Raw genomic sequence first — 23,881 nt, forward strand, 5'->3', positions numbered from 1 at the left:
TTTCCCAGGCCAAAGCAGAGAGCTGGCTTGGAAGTGGAGCAGCTGGGTCTTGAACCAGCGTCCATATGGGATGCCGGTGCTTCAGGCCAGGGTGTTAACCCACTGCACCACAGCGCCGGCCCCAGGGAAAGCTTTTGTGGTAGCAATGTACAGACTTGACTCTTCAATTCATTTTACAAATGGCCCTTGTACTTTGCATACATACAAGTAAATTTAAGTTTATACAGAGAAACCTGCATATTTTTTACAGGTTACTCCCAAATACATCCTATAAATGGGCACAGTATACTTACAACGTGGTGAACAACTCAGACCAACAGTTATATTTCATCCTAACTTGGCATGTTTGCTAAATAACTAATGAAAATATGTAAGAATCTGGCAAAATGATAAAGTGTGTTGGGTCTACTTGTTCCTTCAAAAGATCCTATGTGTGAAAAATGTCAATTGAACAATTTATGTCAAGAAAAGAAATACTAACACAGAGATGATCTATTCCTGCTGTTCGAATGGGGCTCCACAGCATTAAAACCCCACAGGAAATCTGACACACAGCTGGACATTATAAAATAGTTAATTCATAATTTATGATAAACACTTTAGGACATTCTGCCTAAAATCTGAGGACCCCTGGTTGGTAAAGACCAATCTATTCATCTGATTATCACCAACAGGCAATAGTTTTACAGATATACACAGAGATAGGCAGATTATACCATGTTCTTGCGAGCAGCCACTAGTTGAATATGACTATTTATATTTGAATTAATTAAAATTGAATCATACTAAAGTAGCCAGAAGATGACAGTTCCTCATTTCTATCCACCACATTTCAATTGCTCAATTTCTCAACAGCAGCGCATGGCTAATGCCTACTTAAGACGGACAGCTCGGATGATGGAACACTTCTAACACTGCAGAGTTCTGTTGGACACTGCTGATCTGGAAAGATGTTCAGACTTGGTTTTACTAACCTGGCTCTTCTAGCATTCAGTCACCGTTGTATTTGGCTGTCATGACTTTAAATCTGTACCTAATCCTCAATTACTCTGAGTTAGACATTCACTTCTAGGGCTCAGTCCTATTGGTAAGAAGGTGGGGGTCCAGGCTTGGCAAAGACCCTACCAGAACCCAACTCTATAATACAGAGAAACTCACCTGATATGGCCGTACTTTGTGATGAATTTCTTGGATTCCAACCTCTCTGGTTCTCACATCTCGACACTACCAAAAAGAAGGGGGAAGGGAAGAATCAAACAAAAAACTGGTAACTAATTAAATTTTTCTTTAACTCCATCAAATTCTAGGCTCAAAATTAAGAATGGACATAATTCACAATGATATAAAATAACTGACTTTAAAAATAAATTCATCTTTAATAAGTCTGAGGGTGGGAGAAGTGTATGAAGTAGTATAATATTACTTTTAAAAGAAATGTAGAATTCAAAAGAGACCAATATATAAGGATATAAGTCACAAAATTAGAAAACAGTTTTCCTTGGAGCTGTAATTATCTGAGAGTACAATCCAAAACTATCTACATGGAAGAATGAAAGGCAAAGTCCTAAAACTGTAAAACCTGCACCATTTTATGGTAGCTAACATTTTGAGTATCACCGTATCTGTATCATTTCAGAAATATTAAGAAGATGCATGTTGAAGATGGCTGTTTTTGGCAAAGAGTGGTCTGTGGAAGAAGGAATGGCAGGAAGGAAGCAAGGGAAAAAAGAATGGAAAAAAGGAAGGTAGGCGGGAAGGAACCTGGAGTCTTGTAGTATGCAATCTGAGCCACGGTCACACGTGGCTTTTAAAGCAGGTGGCACAGAATGCCAATGCAATGCCTATCTGCACAGCCTAGTACTATGATGCCTCTCTCATTCGTACTCCACAAGCAGTGTACTTTCTATCTAGACTGACAGTTATAAGAACAAAATTATTATTTAACTATATGTTCTATGGTATATTTTACCCTGTAGAACAAAACCCATAAATGGGCTGGCACTGTGGCATAGCAGGTAAAGCTGCTGCCTGCAGTGCCGGCATCCCATATGGGCGCTGGTTAGAGTCCCGGCTGCTCCACTTCTGGTCCCACTCTCTGCTATGGCCTGGGACAGCAGTAGAAGATGGCCCTAGTCCTTGGGCCCCTGCCCCTGCATGGGAGACTTGGAAGAAGCTCCTGGCTTTGGATCAGTGCAGCTCCAGCTACTGTGGCCAATTGGGAACTGAACCAGTGATGGAAGACCCCTCTCTCTGCCTCTTCTCTCTCTGTGTAACTCTGACTTTCAAATAAATAAATATTAAAAAAAAACCATAAACATTATTTTCAGGATTCTAAGATTTTCCACCAGTGAAAAATGTCATCTTAGGAAATCTGATGATGTCAAAACAACTATTCTAATAGTATATTTATATAGGACTGTTATATATGTATAGAATTCTATAAAAAAATAAGATTCCATCATTGTTCAGCTCTATAAAAACTAAGGTTATTTCCACATTCTGGGAACCAGCCTGAGATAATAACTTGCAGATGTAGATTCCATGAACTACAGCAAACAAAAATTGCAGAGCAAAGATCATAAATCTTTAACTACTATTATATTGAATGTAAATGTTGTAATTACCTACAGTAGATCTGAATAGTAGTAGCTTGCACGTGAGTACATTACAGGTATATGCTCTCATAATAAAGGCAGAGACTGGTGTGCTTACCTTTTGGTAAAGATACTGATCGTGGGAACTAGATGTCTCTGGCTGTGACTGAACTCCAGCCCTCAGACTTAATCTTATTTTCCTTTAAGATGGACTACCAATGTTTACAAAGGGTGCAGCCACCTCGGCAAAGGTGTTCTCAGCAGTAAGAGGGGTGGAGAACAAGGACTGCTAGAGGCTGTGAGGCAGCAGGGGCACAAAATCTAGTTTGATGCTGCTGTGTATTACTGGGAATGTATTTGCTGTTTTTCTAGAACTTAAACTTTTCATCACTTTTTTTTTTAATAGGGGGTGGGGGAAGAATAAACCAGTAATGTTTACAAACCATCCTTTGGACAAACAATCTTCTAAGCAATTTTCTCCATGATACATTTTTTTTTTTTTTTGACAGGCAGAGTGGACACTGAGAGAGACAGACAGAGAGAAAGGTCTTCCTTTGCCGTTGGTTCACCCTTCAACGGCTGCCGCGGCTGGCACGCTGGGGCCGGCGCACCGCACAGATCCGAAGGCAGGAGCCAGGTACTTATCCTGGTCTCCCATGGGGTGCAGGGCCCAAGCACTTGGGCCATCCTCCACTGCACTCCCTGGCCACAGCAGAGAGCTGGCCTGGAAGAGGGGCAACCGGGACAGAATCCAGCGCCCCGACCGGGATTAGAACCCGGGGTACCGGCGCCGCAAGGTGGAGGATTAGCCTAGTGAGCCGCGGCACCGGCCTCCATGATAAATTTGAGTGAGAAAACATCTTAGGTTATACCACAAACACAATATGTAGTCTTTACAACAATGTCTTTCAATGTCTGGTCCATGTCTAAACTGTGCATGGGAACCATGCACACTGTGCCAGATACAAACAGATGCCGTGGCCACATCCCAACCTGCTGACTCCAAATCGCTGAATGCAGAGCCAGGAATCAGTGCTGTGCTCTACCCACCATTGCGGTCTTACCCCCTTAACAGTTTTAAGAAGTTTCTAGGGCACTAAGTTTCAAACCTTACTTATGACTTAAGAATCACATACAGAGACCATTAAATTTCAGATTCCTTGGTTCTTCCTATTCCAGGGCCAGGAGAGAGAAGTTGTTCAGTAAACATTTGTGAAACAAATACATGAATTGAATAGACATGATGTGGGATGGGGCGAATGAGACTGGTATATGTGGGACAACAGCATTTGGGAATTATTTCATGTATATAGTCCTTGTCTCTTCAAATGATTGGTAATTTCCTTTGAGAAACCACCTCTTATTCTTCTATAACCTGCTAATCAAGAATTGAATATCCAATACTTCAAAAGAAAAAAATATTTTGAAAAAAGAGGGTTAAACACATAGTTGGCAATCTGAGTAGGGAGAAACAACAATCATTAAATTCAAAGGACAAAGTGAGTGTTTGATGCCTTGATTAAGAGTCACTGGGACCCTTGGGTCTCACACTGGAGTGCCAGACCCTGCTCTCCATTCTAGCTTCCTGCTAACAAACACCCTGGGAGGCAGCAGGTGATTGTTCATGTAGTTGAGTCCTTGCCACTTATGCGGGAGACCTGGATTGAATTCCTAGCTTCTGGTTTTGCCCTGGCTGTCACAGGCACTTGGGAAATGAACCAGTGGATGGGAGAACTCTCCTCTCCTTCCCTGTATCTCTGCCTTTAAAATACAAATCGAAAGACCTCTACCCTTTGGTTGAAAGCAGCAAGAGAGAAAGGGGTAGGATGCAGCCTTGCTACCACTAGCTTCATCTTCAACACATTACAGAGAATGCCCTCAACAGATGAAAGCTTTTTAACTTGACTTGTGAGATCAGTCTGTAAGTGTGGCAGTACCAAAGGCTTCTGTGTTTCAGTTCACTTTCATCCTGACAGGCCTATTCACTCTTACCTGTATTCCAAGGTCTTTCATTCTTGCAAATGCCAGCTCTCTCAAATTGCCATGCTCTACTCCTGAGCTGACTAAGGGCATCGGAATATCTCTGCAGGGGAAAAACATGAGATGTTGCAAAATACAAATCATTCTGGACAACAGTAAGGCAGGGATATTTACAAAAGGAAAACAAAACAAAAACAAAAACAAAAACAAAAAAAAAAAAAGAAAAAGAAAAGAAAAGGAAAAACAACCCATGAAGCACACCAAGAAAGCAGAGGCTGAATATTCTAGCCAGGAAGCAAAGTTCAGAGCTTCTCTGTGCTTCAGTTTTCCCATCTATGAGACTATGATGCTCATCAACTTCTTGGAGTTCTTTTGAGACACCTTATGGAAATCACTTTGTAAGATTATAATGTGCAAAATAAGTACCCAAAGGCCAAATAACCATTAGTAGGGATTTTGGGTGGAAGGGACATTTGTACTAAATAATGCTTTTTTTAAAAAAATTAAATTTGTTTAACAAGGAGGAAGAACAATTACTATTAATGCATTGCTTTACAGTTTACAAACATTTTCCCATATAGTTGCTGAGTAAAGGCAATGAGGAAGCTCCAAAGCCTGGCGTAGCCAACAACTGGTCTCAAAGAATACATTTTTCCTCTCATTTCCCAAAAATCAAAATTAGAAGTGACCCTGCATCAAAAGAACAACCGCTTATTTAAAGAAGAGAGGAGAAAACATTTATTTCCTAGCATTAATACAGTGAAATGTGCCAGGCATCAAAGAGATTTTAAACAAAAGTTGAAGTTATAAATTCCATTTTAGTAGCCCCAACACCTTGCTCTAGACAAAAATCAGCATCTAAAGATACAGCAGGTTAAAAAAATATGAAGAATATGATTAGCACATCTGCTTCTTGTTCAAAGACAAGTCTCCAATTTGTTTTCTCTAATACTTGGTGATTGGAAGAAAAATGTGTAGAATATGCCAATTATCTTTTCTTCTGATTTTGCTTCTGAATCAAGTTGAGTCTCTTCCTTCTCTTTTCACATATCCCTTCACATGATAAATGCAATTAGCTAATTCATCCATTTGAGTCTAGTAAGATATTCCTCACTCAAGTCAATTCACATCCAGAGCTGTTCATAATAAGTCTATTAGATTCTGAAAGCCAGCAGAGTTGCCATAGACATTATACATTTAAGAAAGTCAGGATTCTTTAAGACAAATACTAGTGAGTATATTCATATATGATTTATTTACGATACTTAGTAAAATATATTTCTGTTTTTAGAACTATAAAGTTAGTAATCAGATAAAACTGAATGAGGGATATTAAACAGTAAGGTTTATTTTAGCAAGGAATACATAACTATATTTAAAAAAATACTTTACTGCTTCATATTATATAGACCAGAGGTAAAGTCTTCTGAATATTCTATTTATCCTGAACATTCAATTCTTGTTACTCATGATAAGTTGTTTTCAATTATGTTGCTGTGAATACTGAGTTAATAAGTACTGAAGGGGCCAGCACTGTTGCGCAGTGGGTTAATCCTCTGCCTGCAGTGCTGGCAACCCATATGGACACCGGTTCATGTCCCAGCTGCTCCTCTTTCAATCCAGCTCTCTGCTATGGCCTGAGAAAGCAGAAGATGGCCCAAGTGCTTGGGCCCCTGCACCCACATGGGAGACCTGGAAGAGGCCCAGCTCTAGCCACTGCAGCCATTTGGGGAGTGAACCAACGGATGGAAGACCTCTCTATCTCGAACTCTACCTGTCAAATAAATAAATAAAAATCTTTAAAAAAAAATACATATTGAAGCATTGCTGCAGGGGAATATATAGGGTTACATATTAGCCCCCGTGAGCCCCTAAAACATTTTCTTTAATTGATCAACACATAACCGTATTTTATGCATGCTTCTGTTTAAAGACACCTATCTAACATATATTTAATTCTTCAACATGGAACTCATAGCCACAGCGCTGTGACCTGTGCTTCCCAGAAGCCTACCTGACACATGGACTTTCTCTCAGGCACGTCACAGTCCTCCTGCACGCAGGAGCACAAGGTAGACAGCCCCACAGCAGCATGCTGGGGAGCAGGGCTCCTCTCCATGTCCACAGGAAGCTTCCCTGCCCATGAAGACACTGATCTTCTACTCATTCATGTTTTCAGTTTTACACTTTCTCTTTTCACTGGCACACAAAAATTCAAAAAGCTGCTCAAACTTCTAGAGAGCATTCTTTGAAACATGATGGGGCAAATTTAGTTGGGTATTAAATGGGAATTCATTAATTTGATATATAGCAAAGGCATAAACCACTAACTGATTAAAAATGGGTCTAGACAGAGTTGGGGCTAACAGGACTTCGAATTGACCTGAAGAAATGCCTTAGGAAGGGCCTGGCTAGGCCGTTTGATGGTATATTCCTTAAGTTTTTTTTTTTTAAACTTTTATTTAGTAGGTATAAATTTCCAAAGTACAGTTTATGGATTACAATGGATCCCCCCCCATAACTTCCCTCCCACCCGCAACCCTCCCATCTCCCGATCCCTCTCTCATTCCATTCACATCAAGATTCATTTTCAATTATCTTTATATACAGAAGATCAATTTAGTATATATTAAATAAAGATTTCATCAGTTTGCCCCCACACAGAACACAAAGTACAAAATACTGTTTGAGCACTAGTAATAGCATTAATTCATATTGAACTACACATTAAGGACAGAGATCCTACATGGGGAGTAAGTGCACAGTGACTCCTGTTGTTGACTTAACAAATTGACACTCTTGTTTAAGGCATCAGCAATCTCCCCAGGCTCAAGTCATGAGTTGCCAAGGCCATGGAAGTCCCCTGAGCTTGCCGACTTTGATCTTATTTCGACAAGGCCATAGTCAAAGTGGAAGTTCTCTCCTCCCTTCAGAGAAAGGTACCTCCTTCTTTGATGGCCCGTTCTTTCTACTGGAATCTCACCCGCAGAGATCTTGCATTTTTTCATTTAGGGTTTTTTTTTTTTTTTTTTTTTTTTTTTTTTTTTTTTTTTTGCCAGAGCGTCTTGGCTTTCCATGCCTAAAATACTCTCACGGGCTCTTCAGCCATGTATCATTTACATTAGCACCCTCTAAAAAGGAAATACTTTGGTATAAATCTAATATGGACAAAATCAAGATGAAGAAAACTAAAAATTCTGGTGAATGAAAGAACTAAATAAATGGATATATTCCATGTTCACAGTTAGGAAAACTAAATATTGTCAAGATGTCAGTTCTTCCCAACTTGATCTGTAGATTCAATACAATTCAATCTTTCTTGGGTATCAAATTATTCTAGAGTTTAAATGGAGAAGCAAGACCCAGAATAGGAATTAGAATATAAAAGGACAAGAACAAAGCTGGAGGACTAACACCATCTGATTTCAACACTTACAGTAAATATACATATTCAAGACAGCATGGTATTGGTGAAAGGACAAAAGTGATCAATGGAACAGAACACAGAGCCCAGAAACAGACCCCATAAATACAGTCAACTGAACTCTGAAGAAGAAGTGAAAGCCATACAATGCTGGAAGACACATTTCTGTAATAACTGGACATTCACATACAAAAACAAAAACAAAAAACCTTGATCTAGACACAGATTTTACCCCTTTGTAGAAATTATCCCAATGTGGATCACAGACCTGACTGTATACAACCCAAATTTGTAAGACAGTTTCTACACTACAATAAAACTTCAATGACTCTGCGTATGGTAATGACTTTTTAAAAATACAACACCAAAGATATGTGTATGATTTATGAAAGAGAAAACCGAGCAGCTGGACTTTATTAAAAGTAAAAACTTTTGCTCTAGATCATTACCATCAAGATAATAGGAAGATAAGCCATAGACTGGGAGAAAATAAAATGTAAAAGACACATCTAAGAAAGGCCTGTTATCCATAATATCAAAGATTCCTAAAACTTGGCTGCCACTTATGATGCTGACATCCCATATGAGAGTGTTGGTTCAAGTTTCATCTGCTCTGCTTCAATCCAGCTCCCTGTTAATGCATCTGGCAGGGCAGCAGAGGATGGCGCAAGTGTTTGGGCCCCTGGCACCTACATGGGAAACCAGGATGGAGTTCCTGGTTCCTGGCTTGGGCCAGCCCCAGTCATTGTGATCATTTGGGAAGTGAACCAGTAGATGGAAATCTCTGTCTCTCCCTCTCTCTCTGTCATTCTGCCTTTCAAATAAATAAATAAACCTTAAAGAAAATTAAAACTCAACAATAAGAAAACTGATTTAAAATATAACCTGATTAAAAAATGGGTCAAGTCTAATCAGATAACATATCAAAAAAGATATATAGATGGCAAATAAATATATAAAAAGATGTTCCACACTATATGTCCACAGAATAAATGAAACAATGACATACCACTAGATCTACGAGAATGGCCAAAATGTGGAATGACGACAACACTCAATGCAGACAAGAATACGGAACAATAGGAACTCTCATTTGCTAGCAGGAATGCAAAATGGTACAGCCACTTTGGAATGCAGTTTGGAGGTTTCTTAAAATACTAAACATACTCTGGGGCCAGCATTGTGGCACAGTGGGTTAAACCAGGGCTTACAGCACCAGTATCCAATATGGGCACCAGTTCGAGTCTTGGTTGCTCCACATCCAATCCAGCTCTCTGCAATGTGCCTGGGAAGGAGGCCTGGAGGAGGCTCCTGGCTCCTGGCTTCAGCCTAGCCCTGCCCTGGCCATTGTGGCCCTTTGGGGAGTGAACCAGCAGATGGAAGATCTGTCTCTCCCTCTCTCTCTCTGCAACTCTTCCTTTCAAATAAATAAATAAATCTTTAAACAAACTAAACACACTCCTCCCAGAAGATCTAGCAAGAACACTTGTTAGTGCTTACATAGCAGTTGAAAACTTCTGGCAATACAAAAACAGCTCAACAGACCCTATGCAAAATCCCCCAGATGTCCTAACGATATCTGTGTTTTAGTTGTCATGTATTACTAGTCTCTCAGTGTGTCACACTCTCTCAGTCTTTGTGTGTAACCTCCTTGGCAGTCTTCAAGAACAGTACCTGACTTTCATTCAGTAGATGACTCTGAACTTGGATGTGTTCAGTGCTTCCTTGTGACCAGATTTAGGCCATGAATTCCTAGTAGCAGTATACATAAATAATGCTATGCTCTTCCCAGTGCATCACACAGGAAGTCATGCTATGTTGACCTACTCCGCCACTGGGGATGCCATTGTCAAGTTTGGTATATAATCTGGGCTCTCACTGTGCTCACTCCTATTGAGATGTCACTGCCTCCAGACCCTCACAGTATATTTAACTAAGAAATATACATATGTATGTACATAAATGTATATTTATATATACACACATTTAAACTATTTCTACACATGAATTTAAAAATCTCAAGTTCACAATGATAATTCCTATACTAACATGAGACCTTGGTGTTCTGTTCAACATTCCACATTTCAAAGTTTGTAAATCCCTTCAGACAATGAGAAAACTGGTTGTCATTATTTTTAGGACATTTACTGATTTGCTAAGTCTAGTAACTTATTTGCTCAATATAACTAATCTCCCTGCAAGTCCAGCTGCCATCTCTGCACTCTTTCTCCTTTCTTCTCCATCTTATCACAGGCAAGGGTAAGGGCAAGGGCAAGGGCAAATGGGCAGGGAAGTTGGACTCTACAAAATGTTTTTAATAACAAACTGGTTCCTTTAAAAGATATAAAAATATTAATAGAGGGGGTCAGTATTGTGATGTAGCAGGTAAAGACATCACCTGTACTGCCTGCTGGCCTTCCATATGAGCATCGATTTGAGTCCTAGATGCTCCACTTCCAATCCAACTCCCTGTTAATGGTTTAGGAAAAACAATGGAAGATCACTCAGGTGTTTGGGCCTCAGCCACCCACGTGGGAGACTAGGATGAAGCTCCTGGCTCCTGGCTTCAGCCTGCCCCAGCACTGGCCATTGCAGTGATCTGAGGAGTGAACCAGCAATTGGAATATCTCTCCCTCTGTTTACCGTCTCTCTAATTCTGGCTTTCAAAATAAGTAAATCTTTAAAAAACAATTTTAATAGAAGTAAACTCTCTAAGAAAGGCTTTTTATTTGTTTATTTATTTGAAATGCAGAATTAGAGAGAGGAGAGGGAGAGACAGAGAGAAATCTTTCACCTGCTGGTTCACCCCCCAAATGGCCAAAATGGCCAAAGCTGGGCCAGACCAACACCAGAAGCCAGGAGCTTTCTCTGGGTCTCCCGTATGGGTACAGGGGCCCAAGCACTTGGGCTATTACCCACTGTTTTCCCAGGCACATTAGCAGGGAGCCAGATCAGAAGTGGAGCAGCTGGGAATCTACCCAGTGCCCATATGGGATGCCAGGACGGCAGGAGGCAGCTTTACCCACTACACCAGAAAGTAGCCCCTTTAAGAAAGGTTTTTACCATATAGCATTATAGTTGCCAAATAGTGGTTATTTATTTGTCACTTCTATATTTACTAGTTGATCTTATATTTTAAGGAAAATCTCTCTCTTCTTTCCTATTTATTTATATCATAGTATAACCTCATGGATTCCTGTTTTTATTTCCTTAGTTCTTCCCTTAAAATATCTACCTAAACAGAACTATACAATAAAAAGACAGAATTACCAGCAGACTACTATCTAATTTGTGGGGCTCAGAGCAAAATGAATAAATGAATTCCCTTGTTTAAAAAAAGCTATTAATAATTCCAAGATGCTAACAACAGAGCATTAAGAACATGGCCCAGTGAGACAGCACAGGTCACATGGGCCTGATTAGCAGAGAGCACAAGTCAGTAAGGACCTGGTAACAGACAGATTTACAATGATGCTGACAGTTCATAAATGTCTTTAAATTTATGCCTGTCACAACAAAAAGCAACATGGCTTTAATGGTCTCTGGCAGTGAAACGCCTGGAGATACCAGATGGAAGTTTTCCTCATCAAGGAACAGAAAAGGCAACCGTTACTTTCAGTGATAAAGTCTTAGTCACTGAAAATGGGAGGAGGTAATTCTATTTATGAGCATCTTCCACCTGCAAAGTACTGTATGGAACAATCTGGAATACACAAATAGACATTAAAGTACTCTAGAACTTCACAACTTATGTGAGACTCCTCACCACATTAACTTGCTGTGTCCATTTAGGTAGCAGTTCAAGTTATTTTTAGGATTCTCAATTTGAATCAATCTAGTTTCACTTTCTTTGAAGAGAGATTATATACAATATTCAATTTTCTATTTTAACAGGTAATATTTCAAGCTTAGAGGTGCTGATATTTGCAATTTGCTCATCAAAAACCTTTCAAAGTGATGTCTATAGCTTTTTTTTGTCTGAAGTTTCTCACGCTTCAGAAGCATGTTTTGGTTGCAAATTGGTATTCCTACTCTGATATTTCACAGTGATTTAAATATCACATCAAGGCAGACAGCTGTCAAATAGCCCGAGGGCAGCAGCAGTTTAATGTGGTTCCATCATGCGTCTGGACACAGTTTTACATTTAGTCACTGACTGCACCCTTCGGGACTGAATACAGGATCTTCTATTAAGACTCAGCTTCATAAAAATGGTTCCAGAGTCATAAAACTAAAAAGTATAAAATAGTTACAAAAGGGGAAGGCAGGGTGGAAAAAAGAATTATAAATATCACGCAACCTACTGGTCAAATATAGTTTAAAAGACAGTATGACACATTATTTTCTTATTCAGATTATCTTCCTCTCCTAGGTCCCTCCCTTCTGATAGCCATCTAAAATCTTCTCCACACATACCCTCTAAATTCAGCTTCACTAGTGACCATCAAGTAGATAGGTATTTCAGAAATAGTGTGAAAAATGGAATTAAAGGAAAGTTTTATTTTGGTCTAAAAATTTTCTGAAATCCATGCAGCTTTTTCATAATATACATTTCAATGAACTTTGTGAAGATCCCTCATATGTGTAGATTTCAAAATTTTTTATATCAAAAAAGTGTCTTTTAATGCCATTTTCAATGAACTCTTTGAAATATGCTTGTACATTGCCAGTAATCAGTAGAAGCTACCACTAGGTTAACCTACATAGAAATGGGTAGATTTTCTGATGAGAGAAACATGACACATATCAGGGCTAGTGTTGTAGCCTAATGGATTAAGTTGCCACTCGTGATGCCAGCATCATCTATAGGTGCCGGTTTGAGTCCCAGCCTGCTCCACTTCCAATCCAGCTCCCTGCTAATGTGCCTGAGCAAAGCAGAAGATGGCTCAAATGCTTGGGTCCCTGCACCATGTGGGAAACCTGGATAAAATTTCTGGCCTGGCTTTTGTGGCCATTTGGGGAGTGAACCAGCAGATGGAAGATCTCTCTCTCTCTCCTTCTAACTCTGCCTTTCAAATAAATAAAATAGATTAAAAAAAAAAAGAAATATGACACATATGATTTTCCTTACTATGTTATAAAACAAGCAAACAAAAAAATAATGAGCAGAGGAACACCCCGAGAGGAAGGCTTTTCTCCTTTGCCAAGGGTTTCCTTCTGGGAAGACAGTGGATTATTTCTAACACAGAACAAGGCTGCTTCACTGCATTTTTGGACTAATAGCAGTTTTCCACATTCTCAGGATTGCTCTAAAGCTTTAAGACTAACACTAGAAGAAACAGTGCTGAGTAAAAACCCCAATCTTTCTCTTTTCCTAAATCAGCTTTCTCAGATGCTTAACTTTGTGTAAATACTCAGCTTTTTCTTACACACATTTGTATATGTTTAAGTTACCCATAAACACTTTCCTTAGCATTAAAATCCAAGTTTCTTTCAGAAAGCTTAGACATATAAAACTCCAGCTACATATGGATATACATTTTAAAACATCTTAAAATGAAATATAAGGTTTTAAAACAGACATATGAAGCTGTTTCACTAGAACACAGCTATCAGATAGTTAAGTGCTAAGTGAACTATATGAACACAGACCTAACATTTTGGTTTTTAGTATGCTAATTTACCCAGGTGAGAGGAGAGGATTCAAAATAATATAAAAATGACATAACATTTACAAATGTTTTCTGAACTATTTCAAAAAAAGGACTATTTTTCTGATCCAAATTCCATGACTGGCAAATTCGGCCTAAATAGACTACTGATGTCAGAAGGAACACAAACAATAGTTACAAGCAAAAAAGTTAACACTAATAACTAGTGAAATGCAAACTGATATAACTAAAAGAATACACTATTTTGTTGCCATTTAAATTATAACCATTAAAATTATTCTTCATCTTCCTTATGTTGAATTTTTTAGTTGACAAATAATTATTACCTATATTTATGGGGTACAGTGTGATGTTTCAACTGTGAAATGATTGTGCAATGATTGTAGCATATCATTTCTTTGTGATAAGAACATTCAAAATCTCTCTCCAGGGTTGGCATTTAGCCTAGCAGTTGAGACTCTGACTAAGACACCTGAATCCCGTATCAGAGCGCCTGGGGTCTACACTTGGCTCCTGCTCCTGACTCCAGCTGCCTGCTGATGCAGACTCTGTGAGGCAGCAGTGATGACTCAAGTAACTGAGTTCCTGCCACCCACGTGGGGAGACCTAGACTGAATTTCTGGCTCTTGGTTTTATTTTGACCCAATCCTTGCCTTTGTCGGCATTTAGGGAATGAACCAGTGGATGGCAGCTGTGTGTGTGTATGTCTCAAAAAATCCTCTCTACTAGCTACTTTAAAATATATACTACATACTGTTAACCACAGTCACCCAACCATGTAACCCCAGAACTTACTCTTCCTGACATTTGGCAGCCATTGACCAATATCTCCCTACACTCTGCCAACCACCATTCTACTCTGTACTGCTAGAAGATCAGCTTTTTTAGAACACACAAATGAGCAGGATCATTGTACTTTTCTTTCTGTACACCTGGCTTATTTCACTTAACATACATCTTTATGGTGGTATAGCAACAAGACATTCTGAGTTGCAGAGGAAAATAGATAGTTAATAAGGAAAGAGGATATGGTCTGGTGACAGAGCTGCGGGAGTTTCTAGTGGAGAAGCCTGGGAGTCCAGCAGAGACTGAGCAGGACCACACAGAGGGAGTAAATAGTCACAGAGACACAGCAGAGGTACAGTAGGGAAGCTGAACAGGGTGACTGACGCCACACCCTTCCTGGGCAGACCAGGTGAGATGCAAGATCACAAGTCCATGGAGCTGCCATTAGCAGCAGAAGGGAAAGCAGGGCAAACTGTTTGAAATTCCAAGAGGGAAGAATAGGGGAATACACGGAAAACTCAGACACATCCCTGCCTATCCATGTCTCCCCTTCTCCTCAACTGGACTGCAGCTGGCTGGGAGAAGCCATATTGTCTGTTTACATCTCCGAATGTAAACACGGTGCTACTGCATTTGCTACCCATCAATGGTGGGGGCCACTTCACCACAACTCCCAACCCGGGAACAAGGATCACAACATTTCAGAGTAATTTCCCCTCTCCCACCACACAAGCTGTAAAACAGGGAGAAGTTCTAAACATTGAAATTCTTAGCTCCTTTCACACACCAGAGCCCGGCCCAAGTAGGTGGAGCTTAGTGCACCAGAGCTCTCCTATCTGCCCCCATCACCATCCAGAAGAGAGCAGGACTTACAGAGGTGGGGCTTCGTGTTTCCACTGGTAATGCACAAACACATAGCGGCTCATAGCAGAGGGAAACCTCATCACAAGCACCAAGACATATATTAAAGATAAAAAGAAATGGAAATGATGAAGAACGGGGGAAAATTTTAATAAGACTAAGGAAGACAGCATTAGCCCCAGAATGGAACACTATATTACCTCTTCAATAACAGAAGTAGAAGAAGAAGAGATTGAGGATATGCCAGAAATGGAATTCAGAAAATTAATCGTCACTTAGACGCAATCAAATTCACAACCTAAATGAAAAATGTTCCCAAGAAATTAAGATACTGAAGAGAAGTCAGTATGAAATACTGGATATGAAGAATTCAATAGAGCAGATAAAAAAATACAGTGGGTAGTCTTAATAATAGAGTAAATGAAACAGAAGAATGAATGTCAGAACTAGAAGACAAATTTCTGGAAAAAACAGACCAAACACAAGCAGAAATCAGGAAATTGAAAAACACAGTTGGAGATCTGCCAAAATCCAACATCTGAATCCTAGGAATTCAAAAAGGCATTGAAACAGAAAGGATTAGAAGGCTTTCTTAATGAAATAATAGCAGAGAACTTTCCCCTTCTGGAGAAAGAAAGAGACATCCAAGTTCAGGAAGTACACAGATCTCCCAATAGACACAACCAGAAAAGATTTCACCTGGACACATGGTGGCAAAACTCTCCTCAGTAACATATAAAGAAAAGATCCTAAAATGTACACAAGAGAAATGCCAAATTACATTCAGAGGAAACCTGATTAAACTCATCTGAGACTTCTCATCACAAACCCTACAGGCAAGGAGAGAATGCTGAGACATACTCTAAGTACTAAAAGAAAAAAACTGTCAACCCAAATTACTGTACCCTGCAAAACTCTCATTTATGAATGAAGGAGAAATAAAGATCTTCCACAGAAAACAGAGATTGAAAGTATTTTTAAGTACTCACTCAGCCCTAGGAAACATACTCAAGCTCGTGTTACACACAGTAACACAGAAACAGGAACATCATGGAAAAGTAGATAATTACCCAGCAAAACAAATGAAATCCAAAGTACATAAACAGAACTATTTACAGAAACACGGCAAGGTGAAGTCTGTACTTAACAACAGTAACACTGAATGTAAATGGTCTCAACTCCCCAGTTAAAAGACACAGAATGCTGAATGGATTAAAAAAGAAAATCCATCTATTTGCTGCCTACAAGAAACACATCTTACCAACAAAGATGCTCGCAGACTGAAAGCGAAAGAATGGAAAAAGATAATCCATGCTAACAGAAACAAAAGAAGAGCTGGTGTGCCCATCGTAATACTAGACAAAATAACTTTTACACAAAAACCACTAAAACAGACAAAGAATGACACACTATAAAATGATCAAAGGATCAATTCAACAGGAGGATGTGACCATTATAAATGTATATCTACCCAACCACAGGGCACCTGGCTATTTAAAAGAGATGTTAAAGGATTTAAAGGGAGATATAGATCCAAATACAATTATAATGGGGGACTTCAATACCCCTCTCTCGGCAATGGACAGATCAACAAAACAGAAAAAGAGTAAGGAAATAACAGAGTTAATTGACACCATGGATCAAATACACCTAGCACTTATTTACAGAACCTTCCACCCTACAGCCAGCCAACAAGTATACATATTTCTCTCCGGTACATGGAACTTTCTTTAGGATTGACCACATGCTAGGCCATAAAGCAAGTCTCAGTAAATTCAAAAAAATCAAAGTCATGCATATTTTCAGACCACAATGCAATGAAGCTGGAAATCAACAACTCAAGAACCCTACATCATATGCAAACACATGGAAAATGAACAATATGTTACTGAATGAAGAGTGGATTATAGAAGAAATCAAAAGAGAAATCAAAAAATTTCTGGAAATGAAGATGACAATACAACATACCAAGATTTGTAAGATACAGAAAAAGCAGTGTTAAGAGGAAAGTTTACAGCAACTGGTGCCTACCATCAAGAAACTGGAAAGGCACCAAATAAATGAACTATCTATGCACCTCAAGGATCTAGAAAAAAATAGCAAACTAAACCCAAAACCAGTAAAAGGAAAGAAATAATTAAAATTAGAGAAGAAATCAACAAATTTGAAACAAAAAAATATACAAAAGATCAGCAAAACAAAAGCTGTTTTTTTGAAAAAATAAACAAAATTGGCACACCACTGGCCCAACTAACCAAAAATAGGAGAGAGAAGACCCAAATCAATAAAATTAGAGATGAAAAAGGAAATGTAACAACAGACACCACAGAAATAAAAAGAATCATCAGAAATTACTACAAAGAGCCATATGCTAACAAACTGGGAAATTTAGAAGAAATGGACAGATTCCTGGAGACATATAACCTACCTAAATTGAGCCATGAAGACAAAGAAAACCTAAACAGACCCATAACCTAGACAGAAATTGAGTCAGTAATAAAGGCCCTCCCAACAAAGAAAAGCTCAGGACCAGATGGCTTCACTGCTGAATTCTACCATTTAAAGAACTAACTCCAATTCTTCTCAAGCTATTCAAAACAACTGAAAGGGAGGGAATCCTTCCAAATTCCTACTATGAAGCCAGCATCATCTTAATCCCTAAATCCAGAAAAGATACCACAGAGAAAGATACAGACCAATGTCCCTAATGAACATAGATGTAAAAATCCTCAATAAAATTCTGGCCAATCGAATTCAACAACACATCAGGAAGATCATTCACCCGGATCACATGGGATTTATCCCTGGTATGCAGGGATGGATCAATATTTGCAAATCAATGTGATACATCACTTTCACAAATTGAAGAACAAAAAGCATATGATTATCTCAATAGGTGCCAAGAAAGCATTTGATAAAACACAACACCCTTTCATGATGAAAACTCTAAGCAAATTGGGTCTAGAAGGAACAGTCCTCAATATAATCAAAGCAATTTATGACAAACCCACAGCCAGCATCCTATTGAATGGGGAAAAGCTAGAAGCATTCCCACTGAGAACTGGAACCAGACAAAGATGCCCACTCTCTCCACTGCTATTCTGGATAGCCTAGAATTTTTAACCAGAGCCATCAGGCAAGAAAAAGAAATCAAAGGGATTCAGATCAGTAACGATGAAATCAAACTATTCTTATTTGCAGATGATATGATTATATATATAGGAGGACCAAAAGACTTTACTAGGAGACTACTGCAACTCATAGAATAATTTGGTAAAATAGAAGGATACAACACACAAAAAACTGCAGCCTTTGTATACACAGACAATGCCATGGCTGAGAAAGAACTTCTAAGGTCAATCCATTCATAATAGCTACAAAAAAAAAAAAAAAAAAAAAGAAATACCTAGCAATAATTTTAACCAAGGAGATTAAAGATCTCTCTGATGAGAATTACAAAACTTTAAAGAAAGAAATAGAAGAGGAGATAAAAAAAATGGAAAAAACTTCCATGTTCATGGATCAGAAGAATCAATATCATCAAAATGTCCATTCTTCTGAAAATAATTTACAGCTTCAATGAAATACCAATCAAAATACCAATGGCATTCTTCTCAGCTCTAGAAAAAAATGATGCTGAAATTCATTTGGAAACACAGGAGACCTTGGATAGCTAAAGCAATCTTATACAACAAAAATAAAGCCAGAGGCATCACAATACCAGACTTCAAGACATTCTACAAGGCAGTTATAATCAAAACAGCCTGGTGCTGGTACAAAAACAGATTGATATACTAATGGAACAGAATAGAAATGCCAGAAATCAATTCAAACATCTCATCTATAACCAACTTATATTCGACCAAGGAGCTAAGGACAGTCTCTTCAACAAATGGTGCTGGGAAAACTAGATTTCTACATGCAGAGATATGAAGCAGGATCCCTATCTTATACCTTACACAAAAATCCATTCAAAATGGATTAAAGACCTAAATCTATGACCCAATACCATCAAATTACTAGAGAGCACTGGGGAAACCTTGTGAGACATCACATAGGCAAAGAGTTCCTGGAAAAGACCCCAGAGGCAAAGGCAATAAAAACCAAGATTAACAGGTGGGATTACAACAAATTGAGAAGCTTCTGTACAGCAAAAGAAACAGGAAAGAAAAGAGGCAACCAACAGAATGGGAGAAATTATTTGCAAACCATGCAACTGATAAAGGACTAATAAACAGAATATACAAAATGATCAAAAAAACTCAACAACAGCAAAGAAAACCCAGTGAAGAAGTGGGTACAGAAGTTAAACAGACATTTCTCAAAAAATGAAATCCGAATGGCCTACAGACACATGAAAAATGCTCAGGATCACTAGCCATCAGAGAAATGCAAATAAAACCACAGTGAGGTTTCACCTCACCCTAGTTAGAAAGGCTTTCATACAGAAATCAACAAACAACAAATGCTGGTGAGGATGTAGAGAAAAGGGTATCCTAATCCACTGTTGGTGGGAATGCAAACTGGTAAAGCCACTATGGAAGACAGTTTGGGAATACCTCAGAAATCTGAATCTAGTCTACCATATGATCCAGCCATTTCACTCCACAGAATTTACCCAAAGAAATGAAATCAGCAAATAAAAGAGTCATCTGCACTTCCATGTTTATTGTAGCTCAGTCCATAATAGCTAAGACATGGACTCAACCTAAATGCCTATCAACAGAAGACTGGATAAAGAAAGTATGGTCTATGTACTCTATGGATATTACACAGCAATTAAAAAATGAAATCCCAGTCATTCGCAACTTAATGGATGAATCTGGAAAACATCACATTTAGTGAATTAAGCCAGTCCTAAAGGGACAAATACCGTATGTTCTCCCTGATTTGTGATAACTAACAGAGTACCTAAAAGGTAACCTCTGGAAGTGAAACTGACACAAAAAGCAATTATTTGAACAGCCCTTGACATGACTGTCAAGGAACAGTTTGTTATTTCATTTTTTTCTTTTTTTTTTTTTTTTTTTGACTTAATACCATTGGTTGAACTCTTTACTTAACAGAGAATTAATCATAGGTGTATTAAGTCAATTGAAAATACATCCCAGTTAAAAGTAAGAGTGGGAATGAGAGACGAAGGAGCTGTATAGATCAGCACACATTCCCACAGACTTACTCCTAAGGGTGAAGCTAAAAACTTGTCATGGGACTCCAAAGCCCATTTAACTGCGTGGTACTAATCCCATCTTATGTGATAAAGTGATCATATTAAGTGTGGAACTGATTATATAGATAGGACCAAAAGTCAAAGGGATCACATAAATAAGACCAAGTGTCTAGTAATAACAATAGATAGAATTACAAAGGAGAGAAGGTTCCAACATGGGAAGCAGTCCACACAGCAGATTCATAGAATGACAAACACCCTAAACAGCATTCTGACCTCAGAATTAGCCCTTAAGCATTTGGATCAGGCTGAAAATCCCATGAGAACATTTCAGGCATGGAAAGCCAAGACATAGTGGCAAAAACTGTTCTGCATGAAAGATCTCTGTGAGTTAGACCCCAGTGGAAAGAAGGGGCCATCAAAGAAGGATGTACTTTTCTCTGAAGGGAGGAGATAACTTCCACTTTGCTTATGACCCTGTCTAAATACCGACGGAGTTTATGGACTCAAAAGGCGTCCAAAACCTTGGCAGTTCATGTCAAGAGCCTAGGGTGGTCAAAAATAAGAGTGTTAATTGTTAAATCAACAACAGGTGTCACTGTGCATTAGTCCCCATGTTGGACCTCTGTCCTTAATGAGGTGTATTGTGAGAATTAACAGTAAAACGTGTCTTCAAACTGTACTTTATACTTTGTGTGTCTGTGTTGGTGCCAAACAGTTGAAATCTCTACTTAGTTTAGAGTTGGTCTTCTGTATATAAAGTCAATTAAAATGAATCTTAATGAAGAATGGAATGGGAGAGAGAGTAGGAGGCAGGATGGGAGTAGGAATGGGAATAGGGGGAAGAAACACTATATTCCTAAAAGCTGTACATATGAAATTTGTATTCATTAAATAAAAATCTTCAAAAAGTACATCTTTAATAAGAACTGGAATATAAAAATGCAAATGGCACATCTGCCACTGTATGGAATGTACTGATATAAAGATGACTCCCAATTTTAAAGGGAAGTTTTTGGAAAAAATAATGGAGGCCTGTTTAAATACATATATTCAAAGTGGCTTTAAAATAGCTTGGCAGAGTTTTTGCCCATGTTAATAAAACACTGGCTAGAAACAAGGAAGAAAACACACATTCTGGAGAATTAGCAATATTCTACAAATTCTGTTGAAAAAAATATAAAATCACAAGATTAAAAAAGAAACACATTGGAATCACAGAATGGTGGTACAGAGCAGACACAAAAGACACATTACATTGACTAGTAAATGAAATCTCATATGAATAGACTACCTCAGCACAGTACAAGCTTAGTTTAGAATTCAGAGACTGTTGAGAATAAAAGTTGCAACATTAAAGAAATTTGGATCATTTTAAAATGTACTAGAGTAGTCCTTTGGTAGCTGTAGGCGATTGGTTCCAGGACCCTGAATCCTTGGGGATAGTAAAATTGTGTATACTCAAGTCCTTCCATAAAATGCCTTACTATTTGCATAAAACCTCCACACATCCTCCCATACGCTTTATTTCTGTTACTTAAAATGCCTAATATAATTTAAATGCTATGTAAATAGTTCTACAATATTTTTAGAGAATAATGACAAGGAAAAAAATCTATCCATGTTCAGCATGACAACATCTTTTTTCCTCTTGAAAAATCTTTTTTTCACTCTGTAGCTGGTTAAGTCCACAGATGCAAAACCTATGAATACAGAGGACTGACTGTATACAGAAAAAAACATGGGAGCAGGCGTTCGATGCAGTAGGACAGACTCTGCATGAAACGCTTGTATCCCCTATAGGAGTGCCTGGTTCAAGTCCTGGCTCCTCTGATTCCAATTCAGTTTCCTGCCAAAGCGTACTCTGAAAGGCAGTAGAAAACAACTCAAGCACTTGAGTCCCTGCTACCCACGTGGGAGACCTGATCTTAGTGCCAGGCTTCGGGCTTTGACTTGGCCTAGCCATGACTATTATGGGCATCAGAGGAATGAACCAGTTGATGGATGATCTATCTGCCTGCCTCTCTGCCTTTCAAATAAAACGAAAATAAATTTTAAAAATAAAAAAACAGAACATATGTAAATAAAATGAGTAAAAAGTAAAATATAATAAATATGAATGAATTCTTAGGCAGGTAAGCCACAGTAATTCTTCAGAAATATCCAATGCAAAACAAAGTAACATATTTGAAGAAATTTTCCCCATGCTCATCAAAAACATGCTTTATTGAACATTAGTTCACAGTAAGCTAGCTATAGTGAAAAGAATGAATGCTAATGAAAACTTACATAACAAATGATTATATTAAAAACATCAAACAATAAAAACAGAGTAGAAAGTACTACACAGATTTTAGTCTTTATATTAAAAAGTTTAGCAATGATCACATTCAAAATTAAGTAAATCACCAGTCCTAAAGCATGAAAATGTGGAATCATGGCTAGAATAATCCAGATGACTCTCTTTACCAGTGGCATTCACTTTGTTAGCAACTGAGTCATCACTACCTTCAAACAATTCACTGTGCTCAGACTCACCAAGGATATTACTAATTCCCCATTTTACAAGAGATTTCACCACAACCTCTTGCTTTATAGCTTCCCACTAAGTTTCAACTCACCCACACAATTGTGAAGTGAAGTTATCACTTTAAAAGTCTCAAGCCTACATCCATGTGTACTACTCCTCCCTCACAAACACTTTAGAGATTAGATTTGCTGCACTTGTTTTCTTCAAGTCCTTATTTTCTCAGTTGGTGGTAGGCTAGGATAATGACCCATAGTGGTATTTTATAAGTCTATAAAATTAAGCTTTTAATGTTATAGCAATGTCTCTGCTGCTTTTGACTCAATGGTTACGGCAGTAAGAAATCTCCAGCTGAAAACAAAGGGGGAGAGTGCACATTCTGCTTCTGATGGCCTCTGTGATCCATGCTTCTTACTGCGGCAAGGGACCGTGGTATCTCTGGATAGGAAACTGGTATCTATATTCTGTGATATCTGCTGCCACGCTCTGCTGCTGGTAGAAGCATCCTCACTGTTCTCTGGTTGCCTATGTCAGTTAGATGCAAATTATTTTTCCCTTTGCCTCTGTTAATGCTATTTATTGCACCTTTGTTTTCTACTCCATTATTTTAAAATTTTTTAAACAATCTCAAAATCACAGAAAGTTCCAAGTGTGGTACAAATAACTACCTTCCTGAACTGTTTCAAAGTTAAGTCATTAACAAGATGTCTCAACACTCTCAGAACACTTTTGAGGATTTCATATAAAGATATTATCTTACATAAACACAATACTGTCGCTCCCCCTCTTCGTGGAGGAGCAACACAGGACCCTGCGCTGTTCTTTCGTCTGCTCGGCCCTCCCCGGGTTTGCTGCTGGTTCTTCCCGGGTTGGCTACTATCCCTTCCACCTCCGTGGAAGGGCAGTTCCCCCTGGCCGCATTCCCCA

The 23,881-nt window shown here is 38.6% G+C and overlaps 1 protein-coding gene across 2 annotated transcripts in view; it reads right to left on the reverse strand.

Annotated features, from left to right (window-relative positions):
* ELP3 (elongator acetyltransferase complex subunit 3) overlaps positions 1-23,881 on the reverse strand; it is a 120,218-nt gene that overhangs the window by 42,481 nt on the left and 53,856 nt on the right. For both annotated transcript variants that reach the window (XM_002709449.5, XM_017337875.3), the window contains exons 11-12: positions 4,587-4,677; positions 1,159-1,224 (exon numbers count right to left, since the gene is read on the reverse strand). In XM_002709449.5, the coding sequence (XP_002709495.1) occupies positions 1,159-1,224; positions 4,587-4,677 (157 nt within the window). The remainder of the gene's footprint in view (positions 1-1,158; positions 1,225-4,586; positions 4,678-23,881) is intronic.

This window comes from Oryctolagus cuniculus, chromosome 2 (assembly GCF_964237555.1).
Source record: "Oryctolagus cuniculus chromosome 2, mOryCun1.1, whole genome shotgun sequence".
In the NCBI taxonomy this organism is placed as follows: domain Eukaryota; kingdom Metazoa; phylum Chordata; class Mammalia; order Lagomorpha; family Leporidae; genus Oryctolagus; species Oryctolagus cuniculus.